The following is an 18,532-nucleotide window of genomic DNA, read 5'->3' as shown; positions in this document are numbered from 1 at the left end:
TCCTGACCTCGTTCGTTGGTATGATTTTAGAGTCCATTAAAAAGGATGAGATTGCTGAGTACTTATAAGTGAATGGTAAAATAGAGCTGAATCAGCACGGCTTCATTAAGGGAAGGTCACGCCTGAGAATTCTTTGAAGCGGTATCAAGAAAGTTAGATAAAGGAGAGCCAGTGGACATGATCTATTTGGATTTCCAAAAGGCCTTTGACAAAGTGCTGCATAGGAGGCTGCTAAATAAGAAAACTGCCCACAGTGTTAGGCACAAGGTGTTCCAATCTAAGATGGCAGCACAGTAGAGCTCCTGTGCCAGAGCTCATCTGCTACTTCCACTTTTCTTTTTTCAGCCCCTCCTTTTTCTTTTTTCCTTACCTCGTCCTGAGCTTGGATGGCACCTGAAGATCGGCGACTTCATTGTTGGTTGGGTCCACCGCTGGCAGCAGTGAAGCGATGTTGGAAGGGCATCACAGCAACATTGATGAGGTGGGCCCAGTGGTGAGAAATGAGACTTTGACATTAGTTTGTCTGGCACAGGCAGCAGTGAGGGGATGGCAGAGGAGTATCAGCCCAGCTGCAAAGATGGTACCCAAGGATCAATGTTGGTTGGGTCCAGTGTAGATGGCAGCGAAGAAATGGCAGGGCAGGTGTCGTTGGTGGTGATGAGCTGGCTCAGGACTGATAGACTCACTTCAAGCTATGTCTATTTTTTCCATATTCCTAAACTATTCAAAACGGTGCTATTTTGTGGCAGCAAATGAAAGCTTTTCACTGTGTATTATTGTATTCTTACTGTAAAATACATGTGACAATAACATCAAAATCAAATCAAGGTACTGATGTGTATAGAAGATTTTCTGACTGGCTGAAGGCAGAGAGTGGGGATAAATGGGTTTTATTTTCAGGATGGCAGCCAGTGACTCATGGAGTTCTTTAGGGATCAGTGTTGGAATCACAACTAAGCACATTATACATTTACAATATGGACGAAGGAACTGAGGACCTTGTTGCTAAGTTTGCAGATGACACAAAGATAGTCATAGAGTCATGGAGCTGGAAACAGACCCTTCAGTCCATGCCAACCAGATACCCTAAATAAATCTAGTCCCATTTGCCAGCTTTTAGCCCATATCCCTCTAACCCTTCCCACCTAGATGCCTTTTAAATGTTGTAACTGTACCAGCCCCCACCACTTCCTCTGGCAGCTCATTCCATACATACACAACCTTCTGCGTGAAAAAGTTGCCCCTTAGGTCCCTTTTAAATCTTTCCCTTACCACCTTAAACCTATGTCCACTAGTTTTGGACTCCCCCACACCAGGGAAAAGTCATTGGTTATTCATCCTATCCATGCCCCGCATGATTTATAAACCTCTATAAAGGTCACCCCTCAGCCTCTGACACTCCAGGGAAAATAGCCCCAGTCTTTTTAGCCTCTCCCTATAGCTCAAACCCTCCAACCGTGGCAACATTCTTGTAAATCTTTTCTAAACTTTTTTGAGTTCACAACATCACTCCTACAGCAGGGAGACCAGAATTTTACGCAGTATTCCAAGTGGTCTAACCAATGTTCTGTACAGCTGCAACATCATCTCCCAATTCATATACTCAATGCACTGACCAATAAAGGCAAGAATACCAAATGCCTTCTTCACTATCATGTCTATCTGTGAATCCACTTTCAAGGAACAATGAACCTGCACTTCAAGGTCTCTTTGTTCAACAACACTCCCCAGGGCCTTACCATTAAGTATAGGAAAAGGAAGACAGGAGCAAGCAGGGAAAATCTCTGAACACATATCTGATTCCAGATCTGCTGGAAAACTAATGTCCAGGCTTTCATGGTTTGAACTGAGCATTAGTTTGAATTTTGTGAGCAGTAACCTAAAAGATCTCAGCAGTGTATGGTCCTATACTGCCACCTGCTGTCTGCACTTGGGTGTAAAGTTTATTCCCAAATTAATTCAAATACACTTTCAGAGTCGTGGAGTCATAGAGCACAGAAACAGATCCTTTGGTCCAACTCATTGTGCCGATCAGACATCTTAATTTGACCTGGTCCTATTTGCAGCATTTGGCTCATATCCCTCTAAACCCTTCCTATTCACATACTTATCCAGATGCCTTTTCAAACATTGTAATTTATTTGAAATAAATTGCCTCTTGCATAATGCAAATACAACTGAACATATAACTTTACTACCTCACTGTGTTCCAACTGGGATAATTCCCAGAATGCACCTGAAAATGCTGTTCCCAGCATCTACATAAACATCGTTGAGGATGAGAAGTTGCTCAGTGCAGAAACTGAATTGTTAAAGACAATTGGAATGGACTTTCGGGAGAACTCAGTGGAAATTGAGGACCTGAAAGGAAGTCAGGGAAGTGAAACCAGGTGAGGAAACAGACAAGCTGTGACTTGATGATATGGGCAACACTGGAGGAGCTTGAACAGGGCAGATGCCAGAGAATATAACCAGACAGTTTGGTTTCAGTAAGAGGTAAGAAATTGCCACCTATTGTCAACTTTCAGCCAAAGCTTTTGTATATGGGCCTGAAAGGGTTAATGCTGAAAGATGCCATAAATATCACCCACCATAATGATGTCATATGGACTTGTTGGCAGAACAGTTTCAAATCTCGAAGGAGTGACAGCTAATATCTGGGACTTCCTCAAAGATTCAGTAATATCAACATAATTTGTAACCCCCCTCTAAGCTGTGTGCCATCGACTGGCATAACTGCTGCTGCACAGAGGGAACATTTAAGATATTTAAGTTACTTTAACTTCAGGCAGGCTGAAAAGCATAAAGTTAAAAAATGACTTACAGCTCAGATCCAGCATTGCCAGCTTAGTAGGCGGGCACCATGAGCCACAGCTACAAAAACAGAGGTTCCAAACACAGACCCACACCAATAAGACCACCAGTTTCTGAAACTTTATCTGATTCCACCCTTCTTTGCCCCAGTCCACCTGCATCTGAAACCCACATCTGTGCTCTTGTTACCTCCAGACCTGACTTTTCAAACATATCCTGGTGAATAGATCTGGCTGCAGTAAAAGTTTACATCAATCAAAACTCTTCTGCTTATGTCACAACTCAAGCCTGGTTCAGCTCATTCTGCTCCCTTATGTTTCTAAAAAAGCAATTCTTCAATGTTAGAATTTTGATCAATGATTTCAAATCCCTCCATAGCCTTGCTGAACCCCTACATTCCCCATAACAGTTTGTGTCAAGGCAGTAATCAGTAGCACTACAAAGGTGCTTGTTTTGAAAAGTTTTCTCTGGGTATCCCATTTATTGTTTTTGCCATTTAAAGTTTTTATCAAAGTGTTTGCGCTTGTGCCTCATGTTATCAGGTTACTGTTTTGTCAATTAATGGAACTAAAGACCTGATGTAAAGTCTTGATGGGACTTATCACTCTATTTCTCTAACTTCCAGGAATTGGGATTGTGTTTGCTGTTAACTCGATACGAAAACATTTCATACAAAATGAAAACTGAATGCAAAGCCCACTTTACCCATCCAGTGATTATTATGGACCCACGGCAGGAACCATGGAAATCCTGGCTTCAATGTGTTGTGATGATCCACAATAGAACACATGGTAACACATGACAGTGAAGGGAGAATGAATGATCGGGAAATCTACAGGTGTCAATAATTGGCTGAGTAATCTATTGTGAAGAGATGGCTGTTGATGCAGTGATGATAATACTGCTTTGGTTGAGTGATTGGAAAAGTGGAAGATGGAATTCAATCTGGAGAAGTGCAAGGTTATGCATTTCCGAAATGCAAACAAAGCAAGGAAATACATACAAACGGGAGATTACTGACAGTGGAAGAGATAGAAAGATATCTTGGAATGCATGTTCACAGATTCCTGAAAGGTGGCAGGACATTCCAAAAGATGGTAAAGAAGACATGTGGCACGCTTTCCTTCATTAGGCAAAGGTACTGAATACAGAAACAGGCACGTAATACTGGATATAAGACCCACATTAAGCTGGAGTTTTGGTTACAAAGCTCTGATCATCACATTACAGAAGGGACATAGTTGTTCTACAGAAAGTATAGAGGTGATTTACAAGAATGTTGCCAGAGATGAAGATGTAACCAGTAGAATTGACAAGGGGGAGCCAGTCGATGTAGAATCTTTGGACAATGTCCTGTATAAGAGATGAATGTGCAAGATTAAAGCACATGGGATTGGGGAAATGTATCGCGATGGGTAGGAAACTGGTTGGCAGAGAGGGAACAAAGAGTAGGAGTTAATGGGTCCTTGTCAAATTGGCAGGCAGTAACTAGTGGGGGGCTACAGGGATCGGTGCTGGGACCCCAGCTATTCACTATATATAGTGATGATTTGGATGAGGGAACAAAATGTAACATCTCCAAGTTTGCAGATGATACCAAGTTGGATGGGAGGGTGAACTGTGACGAGGATGCAGACATCCTTCAGCATGATCTCGACTGGTTGGGTGAGTGGGCAAATCAATGGCAGATGCAGTACAATTTGGATAAATGTGAGGTTATTCACTTTGGAAGCAAAAACAAGAAGGCAGATTACTGCCTGAACGGCTGTAAATTGAGAGAGGGCAGTGTGCAGCGGGACCTGGCTGTCCTTGTGCACCAGTTGCTGAAGGTAAGCATGCAGGTACAGCAGGCGGTAAAGAAGGCAAATGGTATGTTGGCCTTCATTGCGAGAGATTTCGAGTACAGGAGCGAGGATGTGTTGTTGCAGTTATACAGGGCCTTGGTGAGATCACACCTAGAATATTGTGTACAGTTTTGGTCTCCTTTTCTGAGGAAGGATGCTCTTGCTCTCGGAGTGCAGCAATGGTTTACCAGACTGATTCCGGGGATGGTCGGTCTGACGTGGGAGGATAGATTGACTAGGTTGGGATTGTTTTCGCTAGATTTCAGACAAATGAGGGGGGATCGCATAGAGACTCATAAAATTCTAACAGGACTGGACAGGGTAGATGCAGGGACAATGTTCCCGATGGTGGGTGTGTCCAGAACCAGGGGTCACAGTATGACAATTCATGGTAGATGATTTATGACAGAGATGAGGAGAAATTTCTTCACCCAAAGAGTGGTGAGCGTGTGGAATTCATTACCAAAGACGTAGCTGATGCCAAAATATTGAATGAGAGGCAACTAGGTATAGCACTTGAGGTGAATGGGATCAAAGTTTATGGAGAGAAAGCAGGTTATTGAGTTGGACCATCAGCCATGATTGTGAAGAATTGCACAGCAGGGTCAAAGGGCCGAATGGCCTTCTTTACCGCCTGCTGCACCTGCATGTTTACCTTCAGCGAATGGTGCACAAGGTTTTTTTTTAAAAAAAGCCTAACCCTACAGCTTCCGAACCGGAAAAAATGAGGAGACGAGGTAAAAATGAACAACGCAAGCAAGAGAGACCAATGGAAAAAAGAATAAACAAACAAAAATCAGCTGGGGCGGGGACTGTGAGATGTGTAGTTCAGGAACGTGAAAATTAACCAATTAAAGGTTCATCCTACCACTGGTGTTAAGATTTTTACGGAAAATAGGAATGTGTTTTTAGGGAGGGGGTAGGTTTCGGAAGAAATTCGGATTACTGTTTATACAGCTACAACATTTTATCCGCTCAAATTAGATCACATCTACAATCGGGACCAGTATTATGTGGAAGGAAACTTTTCCCGGGAACAGATCACTTCTTACAAACGGTTTGAACACACGATTATTCAAACCTTACCCCATAACGTGCACAGTTTCTCCATTTGCTTCCGATCAACTCAAACAGCACGTGTTAAATCCCAATTTAGGTTAAAAAAAATCCCACCCGCTAACTAGGATGGTCTGTTTGTAACCAATAAGGTCATCAGCATTTAAGGGTTAGGAGTGACCTAAAGATGACTTTTTAAAAATGTATCAGACTGCAGGAAAAACTGGAATAAAAGTCTTCCCCGTCCAAGGGGCTTTGGTTTAAGCGGCTGTAGTTTTGAAACCTACCCACGGACTGTCTCTTTACAACAGAATGTTGGTGAATCTCTCTCGGGCTGAGCTCTCAGCACAGAATGGGAGTGTGATAGAAGCCAATCTGTCTGGTACTGGCCTAGCCAGCTCGGTGGGAGAGGCAGCAAGTGACACTGTGAAACGGTGTATCATTGCTGTTCTGTGTGGTCTGATCATTCTGGGTAACACGGCCGTGTTGCTGGTGATCTCCTCGCCAGTTTCGGGCTGGTCCAACAACAGCCGCCTGGTTCTTATTTCACTGACCGGTGCTGACGCTGCCCTCGCCCTGATAGTCATCCCGCTGAATTTATATGGCAGTAGTGTACCCCAGCTCCGAAACCAGGCCGACTCCCCCTTCTGTCACATTGTGGTCTTTCTAGACGCCAGCATCCTAACTTCTTCCATCTACTCCCTGGCAACAATCAGCATCGAGCGCTACATCGCTGTGTTCTTCCCTCTCAAGTACAGCATATTGATGACCAACTGCAGGATCAAAGCTCTCATTGCACTGGTCTGGCTTCTGCCACCCATCCTCTCATTTCCCTTATCCATCCCAAGTGGAATTGTCAAAGTTTACTTCTCCAGAGCATCTTTGATCTGTAATCTGGATTTCTCCAGCAATGTTACCTATTCCCTCCTGCTGACAGCATTCATCTTCTTTCCCTGCTCACTCATCATGACCTTCGCCAATTTCCGTCTCTGGTTTGTAGCCCGGAGTCAGAAGAATCGCTTTAAGCTGTCGAAGGCGAATAGGAGACACGACGCCGCCTCCAGAATCCTTGTGCCTGTGGTTATCGTCTATTATATCTGCTGGTGCCCTTGTGTTTGTAACATGATATACCAGGGTGAGTAGTCTGACAAGCAAAACGGAACATTAACCTCTAGCGTTCATGTAAGTGATTGCCTTCACTTTCTCTTCACCTCCTTCAGTAGAGTTTAAATTTTCCTGGAAGATATTCTTAGACATGTTATTTCTGAATGACCTGGTCTCCCACCATCTTAAATAAGAAAATGGCATGGCCCGCCCCTCTCTGCTTTTCCCCTCCCTCTGACCCTGGGTGGTCTGGAGACCAGAGTAAGCATCTTTTTCTGGTGGATCTGTTCTGGGGATTTTTAAATCAGCCTCTGTTGAAATAGGAATCCTTGGCCTGTTTGGAAGTTGAGTCATGATTTGTGCCTGGTCGTTGAACACTAATTCCCTCACTGCTTTTGAGCATTGACTAATGCCTGGTATCTTTCTTTTAACTAGCCCTGACTTTATTTTTTTTATTTTAGTTACTATTTTCTTTTGTATTTTAAAAAATTGAGTATCCAACCATCCTAAACATTATGTCTTTAAGACAAAAAGCTTGAGGTAGGTGTCAGAAACTCCAACCATTCACTGGGTTCTCTGGTATGATCCCACCATAAAATCATACAGCATGGAAACACACCCTTTGGTCTATGCCAAACATTATCGCAAACTAAACTAGTCCCACCTGCCTGCTCCTGGCTCAAATCCTGCCAAACCTTTCTTATTCAAATATCTATTCCAAATGCCTTTTTAAACATTGTAATTGTACCCACATCCACCACTTCTTCAGGAAGTTCATTCGACACGCAAACCATCCTCTCTGTAAAGAAACTTGCCTGACGTCTCTCTTAAATCTTTCCTTTCACTTTAAAACTGTGCCCCCAAGTCTTGAAATGCCCCATCCTAAGAAAGAGTCAACTACCGTTGACTCTATCTATACCTCTCATTATTTTATAAACTTCTGTTAGGTTCCCTCAACCTCCTACGCTCCAGTGTAAAAAAAAAAAGTCGCAGCCTATCCAGTCTTTTTTTATAACTCAAACCTTCGATACTTGACAACATCCTGGTAAATCTCTTCTGAACACTCTGTCCAGCTTGATAACATCCTTCCTTTAACTGGGTGACCAGACCTGGACATGGTATTCCAGAAGAGGCCTCACCAATGTCATGTACAATCTCAATATGACTTCCCAACTCCTACACTCAAAGAACTGAGCAATGAAGGCAAGCATGCTAAACCACCTTTTTAACCACCCTGTCTAAATGTGGCACAAACACTCCAAAGAATTATGTACCTGCACCCCAAATCCTTCTGTTCTACAACACTACCCAATGCCCTAACATCAATTGTATAAGCCCTACTCTTGCTTGTTGTCCCAAAATGCAATACCTCGCACTTATCCAGTTTGAACTCCATCTGCCATTTATCAGCCCATTGACCCATTTGACCAAGATCCCTTTTGTCATCTTGGAAAACCTTCTTCACTGTTTACAGTCCCACCAATTTTGTAGTTGTCTGCAAACTTACTAACCATGCCTTCTATATTCTCATCCAAAACTATTTGTATAAATTACAAAAAAGGACCCAGAACTGATCCCTGTGGAACACTGGTCACAGGCCTCCAGTTCAAAAAGCAACTCTCCACTATTACTGTCTCTCGCTATGAAGCCAATTGTATATCTTATTGGCAAGCTTGCCCTGAATCCCATGTGACCTAATTTTACTAATCTAATTTACTAACTTTACCACTTCCAGTCCATTCAAGCATCCCTATTTGATAAGTCCAAAATCTCCATACAGACTATGGCTAAAATGTGGAACAGTCAATCTTTTATAAGATTTTGACAATGATTTCAATCCAAGAACTCTCAATCTCCATTCATGGTAATATCAGAAGCAAATCAACTGTATGTTTGTTATTCCCTACATTCTCTAGAATAACTTTCCTAAAATCAATCTTTAGGGAAAATGTTTCACAGCTGACCTCACAAATTCTCTTTAAAAGAATCTGTAGTATATATTTTTAACAATGGCTTGTTTTTTGCAAGACATTTGGAATCTTGAGCCTTCAGGACCCAAAATAGAGTTCAATAATTTTAGGGCGTGAACACCACCTTCCATGTCCTTTATTTCCAACCCCTCCATACCCCAGGCTTTGTCAACACATGGGCTGTTTTCAGCACAAAACTCATTTTCACCTACTTACGGTTTTCATCATTAGTTTTTTTCCTCCTTCCATTATTATTCCTCCTTCCGCCAAACTGTCTTTCTCTCCATCTGGGATCTGTTACCACTGATCATCTCATTCCTTTACCTAGCCCAGTTCTTCAACATCTTTTCCCAGCTACTACTGGCTCTGGTGAAGGATCAGGGCACCCAAAACATTGACTCTGTACAACCGCTGCCAGACCAGCTGAGCTTCTCCTACAATTTGTTTTTGTTTCAGAATATTGTATAATTTTGTTTACTGATAGCTGTCCAAGCTGTGACAAGAAAATGCCTTTTTTAAAAGTAAGATCTTCATTAAAAATAATTCTGGCCTTTAAAATCAATTCTGGTATACATTCATTAAAATGGTTTTTAAGAAAGTCAAAGGTTAATGCACTTTGTTTTGTCCAAATTATTTGTAAAAAGCTACAGCCCACAAAATATTTGTGGCAAAATTAGGCTATTTATTGCAACAGTACTTTAAGTATAGGATTTCTAACTTCACCAAAAAGTTTGAAGTTTTTCAAAACCTCTCACTATGGCAGGGGCGAGGGGCAAGTTGGATGGTGGGGTTTTGGAGGAGGACGGGGGTGGGAGAGAGAGAGAGAGAGATTAAAGTGTGCATGTGTGAAAGTAGGCTGAGGGACAACAGAGACCAAAGAAATAGTCAAAAGCCTTTACGTAATTCGGTATGAAAGTCCAATTGGGAACTGTTTCCGTCCTTAGTTGAAAAGGTAGGTTTACATCTGAAGAGCTAACCCTATTTACCCACAAAATAAATACATGCTTTTGTTTCCTTTGACATCTACCTTTTAGAATTCCAGCATCTATCATGGGAGAAAATGGCTTCCTAATCACTAGCGATTGCTAACTTGCATTACTACAATAATGAAAGCTCTTTAGTCTTGTGATTATCTGTTTATTTGTTCATGGAGTGTAGGCATTACTGGCTAGACACATGGTTTGTGCCCTTCCCCCAATTAACATTGAGAATGTGTTGATAAGCTACTGTCTTGAACCACTGCTGTCAATGTGTGGAGTAGGTACACCCACAGTGCTGTTAGGGAGGGAGTTCCAGGATTTTGACCCAACAATAGTAAATGAATTGTGATATTGTCCCAAGTCAGGATGATATCTGACTTAGAGAGGAATTAGCAGAACACGTGTTGTTCCGAAACATCTGCTGTCCTTGTTCTTCCAGGTGCTAGAAGTTGCAGGTTTAGAAGATACTGTTTAAGCAGTTTATCCAAACATTTTTAAAAAATGATCAGTTTGTGAATTATTCAAAGTTATGTCCATGTAACATTTGACTCCAATGTTTGGTGTCATCGCCTACCCTGAACTGACCTCGCAACTCCATATCACATCCACTTGCAAAGCTACTTCCTCCAATAGGTTGACTGTCTCTAATGTTTAAAACTCCTATACATGTGCCATCAACTCCAGACTTGACTATTGTAACACTCCTTTATTGCCTACCACCCTGTCCAAAATTCTACCATTTGTATAATGGTCAGTGAGTCCATCAGCCTTGGTCTGAGTGACAGTGATTTTTTTCATCTCTCAACACATTGAATTTGAAATTCTTATCCTAGTTCATAAGTTCATCTGTTGTCATTTACCATCGTTATCTCTTCAGTCCTCCAGCCTGTGTTTAAATTTCACATTAAATCTGATAACATGGGTATGAGGAAAATACTGGTTTAAAATGGTATTTCAAAAAAGTGATTTGTTTGGAATTGATTTGCAGATAATTAAATCACTGGTTTAATATTCAGGTAGTGGTTTAGTGATAGTATTATAACTTGAATTGGTCACTTACTGCAAGCAAACACTGCTCAGTTAATTGTCTTAAATTCAGCTCTAACACAGCAGAGGGCGTCAGAGTGGTTGGAATTCGTTGCCCTGTGGTTACCATGTGGAAATGGTTTCTTCAACTGCATTGTGTACTTCTGGTTAAACCGAAGTTTCAGAAAAAAGTTCCAGGAAATGGGGCAAAATCTCTGCTTGTCTGAATGGTTTGTTATCCGAAACACTGCAATTTCACAAGCTCCAAATAGAAAGCTCATCACGAAAGTTCGGAAACCGCATGGTGATGTGGCAGCAAGGCCTAGCAGCATCTCCTCCATGTGTAATTTGGTATCCTTCAGCAGTGAAACCACTTTGTCAAATATGTAGTCTAACAAGTATGAAAAGATGAAATCAAATTGTAAAAAGACTTGTACAGATATAAAAATCTTTTGTGGCGGTTGAGCAGGAAGCTGTACGCTGGAATGGGGAAGTCTTCCTTTTTGATATTGATCTAACTGTTGCCATTAATGTAATAGAAACTAGAATTAAAATATGCATATTTGGTCTGGTGGGTTTGATGTCTTACTCAGATGCAGCTCAGTGATAAAATTCATTATATAAGGTAACAGAACTGTTTCTCAAGCATTTTGTTTTTGCTTTGATATTATAATTGGCTAACTTAATACGTTCCTGTTTTACACCATGTTAGATCTGTGTAGCGCCAAAAATCTGCTTGTCTTACTTTTTAAGATTAGGTTGGTTCCTAGTTAAGGTGTGCTCTGAAAATAATATAGAGCCTGTTGTAATGGGGGAAAAGTCTCGGGTCAATGAAATTTGGCTGTTTATGAATATTCATGCAAATAATTGGTGAGTTTCTAGTTGAGACTAAATTAGACCAAATCAAAATCACTTCTCTATTTTCTTATTTACCATAGGTATTATGCTGTCATGGCAAAAGAACCAGTGCATGTCAGAATTGTGCTCTACAGTATGTATATCCAGTATAAGGACAGAAACTCCTTGAGTTTTCACAAAGCTTACAGTTTGCATTTTAAAGAAAATTTGTGGAATTCATTTCCTCACCTCATCCCCAAAGCATTGGTTGAAATTCAAAAAAATTACATAATAAAAATAGATTTGTTTATTAACTGTAAACCACTGGACCATTTGCCATGCTGTTTCTTCAATTTAGTATATTTAACGTAGTTAGGTAGCTTTGGATAGAACCACCTGAGGTGTTTCCTTGGGAATGATCAATCAAGAAAAGCTCAAAGTAAACACTTAAGTACTTTGCATTTGTTCAACTTCACAATTTACAAGGCCTTGCAATTTGCTTTTTTCCTGATTTTAAAGGTTTATCAGAATTAAAATTTCACCATCTTTTACATTTCTCCATCATTGGTGAACTGAAATCCTTCTCTTGCTATAATACTGACACAGCTTTTTTTGGTGGTTCAGAATAGCCTGTATGATATAGCATTAGTGAATGGATAACTCTCAAATCAACACACAATTTTAATTCAAATTGACATTTCTAATCATTCCAATAATTGATTTTCATAGGTTGGTACTAAATGAACAAGAATGACATTTGGAAGAATTTTTAATAGAAAAGTAACTTTTTAAAATTTTTTAATAGGTCTACATACAGCCACTAAAAAGCTAACTTTGTTTTTTAAAAGTGATAGTTAAAACTAAGTTGTTTTTCACAATTACCCTTCTGACTGGGTCTTGCATTGTTTGAGTGCCCAGCATCAAATTTAAATCATTAAACTCAAATCAATAAACTTGAGGTTGCCTTTTTGAAAAGATTCCAGCAGTTTCCAAATAAAGGAACCAATTGCACAAGCTAAAAATTGAGCTTTGAAATCCTGTTTAAGGTGTTATTTTGATGTGTACAAAGAAGAATTATTGTTAACTAAAAGCTAGAAGTTACTGTTTAGTACAGAAGCATCACTGTCTTGTGACTGGAAAAGCTTCAAAGAAAAGTTTATTTCAAATCTCTTGACAGATGTCATGGTTTTTAAAAAAAAAACTCAGGTAGTTAGGAAAATTGTAGCACTTGTAATGTGACCATTTGTTGCTGTTCGCTTAGTCTTATGCCATATTGAATAGTTTTGTGTATAACTGTCTTAGGTTGTTAATATGTATAAATAATAGTTAAACACTTTTTCTTTGACTTGGATGATCTGAAAAGTTCTTAGTTTGTGATAATAAAACAGAATTAATTTATCTGAAAATAAAGCTATGATGCCTTGTGAATATCTTGTCATTAATCTTGCATTTAACAATTTAACATAAATTATGGTCTTTCTCACTTGCATTCAAAGGAAGATAATACAGCAAATATCCTCTGCAATTACAATTGCTTGGCATTAATCAACCTTTTGGTTAATATTGTTGTCTTATGCATTTGCATATCAAGTAAGAGATCATTGTATTAAGTTACCAGTTAATGGAGAATGCACTTTTTTTTGACGATTTCTAGTGATGAAAATGTAAGCTTGGTCTTTGGAGGAAATGTTGGCTTTTTAATCTAAATTTGGTAAAATTTTAAGTGCTGGATCTTAGTTGATGAATTTCAATAAGTTTGGTGACAAGTTCTTTCAAAATCTGCAATTTAAATCCAAAGGGATTCCGATTAATTTTTGTCATTCAACCATCTTTTTTAAAAAAAAGTTAGTTCATACCCACTCAACTTCCAAACTATATACAATTTGGAACAATCCAGCAACACCTTGCACTTGATGGATTTTTTTAATAAAAAGATTAATTTTACAGTAAGCAGATTCATATAACGAATACAACACAAACTCCTAAGCCATTCAGCAATAAATCACTATTTCAGGAAGTTTGTTTATATTGTTAAAAAGTAAATTGTTTTGCATTTAAAAATAAAGCTTTATTTTTTTAAAAACATGTAAACTGAATCCTAAACATCCTGTATATATGCAAGGTAGTTAAAGGAACATTCATCTCCCCTCATTCCTCCACTTTTTTTAGTGCCTGTCTCTTCCAATTAACACTCTCTTCAGCCACTATCAATCCCTTTCAATTCAATTCTCCAAAAATTCCTTCTGTCTCCCTATTTTGAAGTTGGTATTGCAGCAGTTTTCTGACGGTACTTGAGTAGCCATTCTGTGAGGGCAGATTGTGTCAAACGCAAGGCTGGTATTTTTAAGCAATCTATCTACATTTGTATGGCACAACTCTGCATGAAAAGGGACTTGAACTTTGGACTTCTGGTTCAGAGGTAGGGACACAATCACTGTGCTATAACAGTCCAAGTGTCAAATGTATTGATTTTAAGACTAAATATTCATAAGCTGTCAGAGACCACTACATAGAATTAGAGAGGAATCCCAGGGTTTGTTTCCTCACCAGTAGAGGTAACAGTGAGACTGAAGTTAGTTCAGCCTAAAGATAATAAGCTAGATCTTTAATCTTTTACGTACCATATGGGTCAAACCCACCTCAGGGCAAGTTCCAGTTCTATGACTCCATTTAAGATCAATGGAGAAATTGTCTCCAGTGTGGAATATTTCCCCTACCTGAGGATCCAGCTCTTCCCCCAAAGCTGACAGGGATACAGAGACTCAATACTGCATCCAATCCACAGGCCTCACCTTCAGATGACTAAGGATGAGCATCTTTATTGTGACATCAAAACCAATACAAGATCTTTGTGTATAAGGCGGTTGTCCTTCTGTCTTCCATACGGCTCCAAAACATAGCCACAATCAACCTAAACCAACTCTACTGGGCTAGCCATGGGTTTAGGATCCTGTGTTCCAACTCTGATAGCACATCTTTGCTCAGCTCAATGAAGGTGCTCAAACGAAAAGAGGACAAAGGAATTGTTTCAAAGGCTTCCCTCAAGAAATGCAGCACAGATGTCACTGCATAGGAGACCCTCACTTAAAAGGAACTGACTTGGAGGAATCTCCTGTTCAAAGGGAAACATTTCTTTGAGAACACTTGGTGGCAAGAGGAAGTAATGAATAGGACCCTGAAAAAGGAATCCCAGTGAAACCAGGGCAAAAGGACCAATTACATCCTCCTGGAAACACCTAAATATGTGGTCAGATGTGGCTCTAGGCTGATCAGCCACACAAGGACCCACAGAACCTGTGACCAGTAGCATGGAGTTTGCAAGGTAAATAATCATACTTACAAAAAGTCATATAGCACGGGAACAGACTCCTTGGTCCAACCAGTCCGTGCCAAACATAATTCCAAACTAAACAAGTCCCAACTGCCTGCTCCTGGCTCATATCCCTTCAAACGTTTCCTATTCATATACTTATCCAAGATTTGTCATGCTTGTCAGAATGATTGTTGATGAGCACTTGATGTGTTTACCTATTAAATGACCCGTGAACTCCAATATCTGCCAAAGTCACTCAATGGCAACAATTAGAATGAATAGAAGTGTTAATTAGTACTTGATATAGTAAAAACATATGTAAAAGAAAACTAAGCTGGATAGCTACTTAAATTCACTTGACTACAGTAATTTAGGCCTCAGTTTGCCCTTGAATTAGGGCTCACTAAGATGTTGCTGATTTGCACTATCCTGTAGTTTGCCAGTGGTGGTATTTTTAGAGGAGTGTAGTCATTTTTATACTGATTAAACATTACTTTACATTGAAGCATAATGTACTTTTAACTCAATGACACAAAGGTTCCTTAACTATTGATTTTTGATTATTTCTCATTAACATATAAGAGAAAATCAAATTGAATTAAAGCACCTTAATCTATATGCATTGTCAGTGCTGTGCATTGTTATATGTTTTCCTAACAGCTGAAATGGTTCACAGGAGCCTTTTCAACATACACAAACAAATTATAAATGAGTGTTTTGTTTACTTATTAAGCTGCTTAAATAACAATTGTCTGTCCTGATCATAGGAGTTATAAACTCCAGGTAAACCGAATGTCGAAATCCCTCATTTTCTCCTGGAAAACCTTCTCAAAGTGTTGCCTCTGTTCCTCTGTGAAATGTTCCTTCCAGTCTCCAACTTTACCTAAATAAAAACAAGTCAGAGGACCATCAGAATGACAGCAAAGGGAATAATCATATTTTAGGTCCTTTTAGACCTTTTATATTAACTAACCTTTCCTCATGAATTTGCCTCTTTGATGATCCATAACTTCATTAGGAACAAGTGTGTAGTTAATCATTTGATTTTCTTTCATGTTTGTGAAATTGCAATGCCATACAATTGTGTCCACAGCCTCTGGCAAAAGCGAACGTTCCAAAAAATTGCAGAGTTTTTCAACAGAGCGTTTAAGATCCTGTGAGAAAATACGGACAAAAACCAAATACTTTTAGAAAATGCATTCTTTCTAAACAGGAAACTAAAAGTAGGAAACTAAGTCCTCAAGTTAGTTTCATACATTGCTGTAATCCATAACAAAAAAAAAACCAGCAAAGCAACTTCCTGATAGGTCCGAGATAATAAAAACTCTAGATGCTGGAGGAACAGTGTGGAGCTGGAGGAACACAGTAGGCCAGCCAGCGTCAGATAAGTAGGAAAGTTGACGTTTTGGGTCAGGACCCTTCTCAGGTACTGACCCAAAATGTCAATTTTCCTGCTCATCTGATGCTGCCTGGCCTCCTGTGTTCCTCCAGCTCCACACTGTTATCTCTTCTTCCTGCTAGGTCTGTAGTTTTATGTTCTGGTAAGGGTGTCATGTAATATTTCCTCATTATGCTTTAACTAATATTTTGTTATAAATAAGACCACTAGCTGCTTTGGTTTCCTTATTACTTTATTTTATAAATAAATATTTTGTGTGGCAATATTTGTCATCCCAAAAGGGTTGGGTAAAGCAAAACTATTTCAAATAATTGTGTTACTGCTGGTGAAGTCTGTTGGCTTTCAAATGGGCATCTGTTGAAAAGATGATAAAATATTCAGATCAAAGGGGATATACTCTCCTTATGGGATAACCATCAGATCATTGAAAGCAAGCATAGAAAAACCATGAAACTAACTATTTTAACTTCTCAGTTTAAAAGATAACACAGAATTTATAAGTATTTCAGAAAGAAAAGGGAAAGGGTGTAGAACTGGCCAAGTTGTTCTTGTAGAGAGCTGGCACAGATACGAATGACTTCATGTGCTGTGAAATTTGAAATAATCAATTTTGAGAAACCAAAAACAGAACTGATTTGCTGTAAGGTCTGCAAGATTTATCATTCAAATATAAAACAGCAATGGTTTGTTATCGTTTATAAATGAAAAAACCTAACTCTTACCTTGACTGAAAACAACAAATGCTGGAGATCATAGTGGATCAGACAGCAGCTGCAGATGCCCAAATCCCTCATTTTCACTGTGATCTCCAGCATTTGTTGTTTACAGTACAGATTTCAGCATCTTCAGTAATTTACTCCTAACTCTTACCTTCTTCAGCTCCTCATAGGTTATGAACAAGAAATTGAATTCTTCTCTGTGGCTTAGCCAGTCTCTTATGTGTTCAAACCATGATCCAAAATGGACTGAAAAGGTAGGAAAAAATAAGATTTTATTCTGAAATTTTGGCTGTTGTTTTGTTTAGCTGTTATTTACTGAAAATTATTTTGAAATTCCGTCTGTGATTATGTTTTCCTTAAATTACACTGCACCATTAGCAGGTGTTTCAAACTGGAATTTTAAACTCAAGTTGTCATGTTATAGAATTGAGGTTTTAAATTTTCTTTTACACTTACATTGACTCTGGAAATTATAAATCCCAAGTAAATTCTTGTCTGTCTGTGCATATTTCAAATTATTAACTGGTTGATATTACAACACTGAACCTGCTTTCGAACTGGGAGCAGAAGTTCAATTATTCAGAGGAACTCTAAAGTATTTCATAAAAATCTATTTTAAATTATTAATTGCACATATGTTCTTTAATTCATTGGATGTCATTGTCAGTTATTTTAAATAAAACCATCTTTTCAGAAATATGAATACTAAAGATTCTGTAAATATATTTAAGTAATTTGATATCAAAATTCATTAGGTGCACTGTTCTTTATGAAGGCAAAGCTGGATATTCGCAGCAGGATTCCACAACCAGCAATTAAATTATGGCCTAGGTACTATGTGATCACCTGTTTTTTTTTTAATTATTATTCATTCAGACCAAGAAAGGAAGGCAGTTTTCCATCATTTACCTCTTAATGCCAGATTTTTTACTAAATTCAAATCCCACCATCTGCCATGGTGGGATTTAAACCCAGGTTCCCCAGAATATTAGAGACAACAAGGTGCAGGGCTGGATGAACACAGCAGGCCAAGCAGCATCATAGGAGCAGAGAGGCTGACGTTTCGGGCCTAGACCCTTCATCAGAAAAGGGGGAGGGGTAGGGGGTTCTGAAATAAATAGGGAGAGAGTGGGAGGCGGATAGAAGATGGATAGAGGAGAGGATAGGTGGAGAAGAAACAAACAGGTCGAAGAGGCGGGGATGGGGCCAGTAAAGGTGAGTGTAGGTGGGGAGTTAGGAAGGGGATAGGTCAGTCCAGGGAGGACAGACAGGTCAAGGGGGCGGGATGAGGTTGGTCGGTAGGAGATGGAGGTGCGGCTTGAGGTGGGAGGAGGAACAGGTTAGGGAGGCAGGGACGAGCTGGACTGGTTTTGGGATGCGGTAGGGGGAGGGGAGATTTTGCTTCCTCCCACCTATCCCCTCCTCCCACCTCAAGCCGCACCTCCATCTCCTACTGACCAACCTCATCCC

General features: G+C 39.6%; 2 protein-coding genes across 5 annotated transcripts in view; one reads left to right on the top strand and one right to left on the bottom strand.

Annotated features, from left to right (window-relative positions):
- Nucleotides 1–376: 376 nt before the first annotated feature.
- zgc:162592 (uncharacterized protein LOC561993 homolog) lies at nt 377–15,564 on the top strand. Its single transcript, XM_048621525.1, has 2 exons — nt 377–6,849; nt 10,868–15,564. The coding sequence occupies exons 1-2, from the start codon at nt 6,027–6,029 to the stop codon at nt 11,182–11,184; spliced, it is 1,140 nt and encodes a 379-aa protein (XP_048477482.1). The 5' UTR covers nt 377–6,026; the 3' UTR covers nt 11,185–15,564.
- An 82-nt stretch (nt 15,565–15,646) lies between these two features.
- sult5a1 (sulfotransferase family 5A, member 1) overlaps nt 15,647–18,532 on the bottom strand; it is a 33,267-nt gene continuing 30,381 nt past the window's right edge. For all 4 annotated transcript variants that reach the window (XM_048621526.1, XM_048621528.1, XM_048621527.1 and 1 more), the window contains 3 exons: nt 17,214–17,308; nt 15,918–16,098; nt 15,647–15,827 (listed from right to left, as the gene is read on the bottom strand). In XM_048621526.1, coding sequence (XP_048477483.1) covers nt 15,715–15,827; nt 15,918–16,098; nt 17,214–17,308 — 389 coding nt within the window. In that variant the 3' untranslated portion in view covers nt 15,647–15,714. The remainder of the gene's footprint in view (nt 15,828–15,917; nt 16,099–17,213; nt 17,309–18,532) is intronic.

This window comes from Rhincodon typus, unplaced genomic scaffold (assembly GCF_021869965.1).
Source record: "Rhincodon typus isolate 14 unplaced genomic scaffold, sRhiTyp1.1 hic_rhity00000731, whole genome shotgun sequence".
Classification (NCBI taxonomy): domain Eukaryota; kingdom Metazoa; phylum Chordata; class Chondrichthyes; order Orectolobiformes; family Rhincodontidae; genus Rhincodon; species Rhincodon typus.
This window is presented reverse-complemented; position numbering and strand designations above follow the sequence as displayed.

Bases quoted from the DNA above. Each gene is read 5' to 3' on its own strand.
- zgc:162592 (XM_048621525.1), top strand. From the start codon at position 6,027: ATGTTGGTGAATCTCTCTCGGGCTGAGCTCTCAGCACAGAATGGGAGT. The intron at 6,850-10,867 runs GTGAGTAGTCTG...TCTTAAATTCAG, and splicing joins TTGTAACATGATATACCAGG to CTCTAACACAGCAGAGGGCG.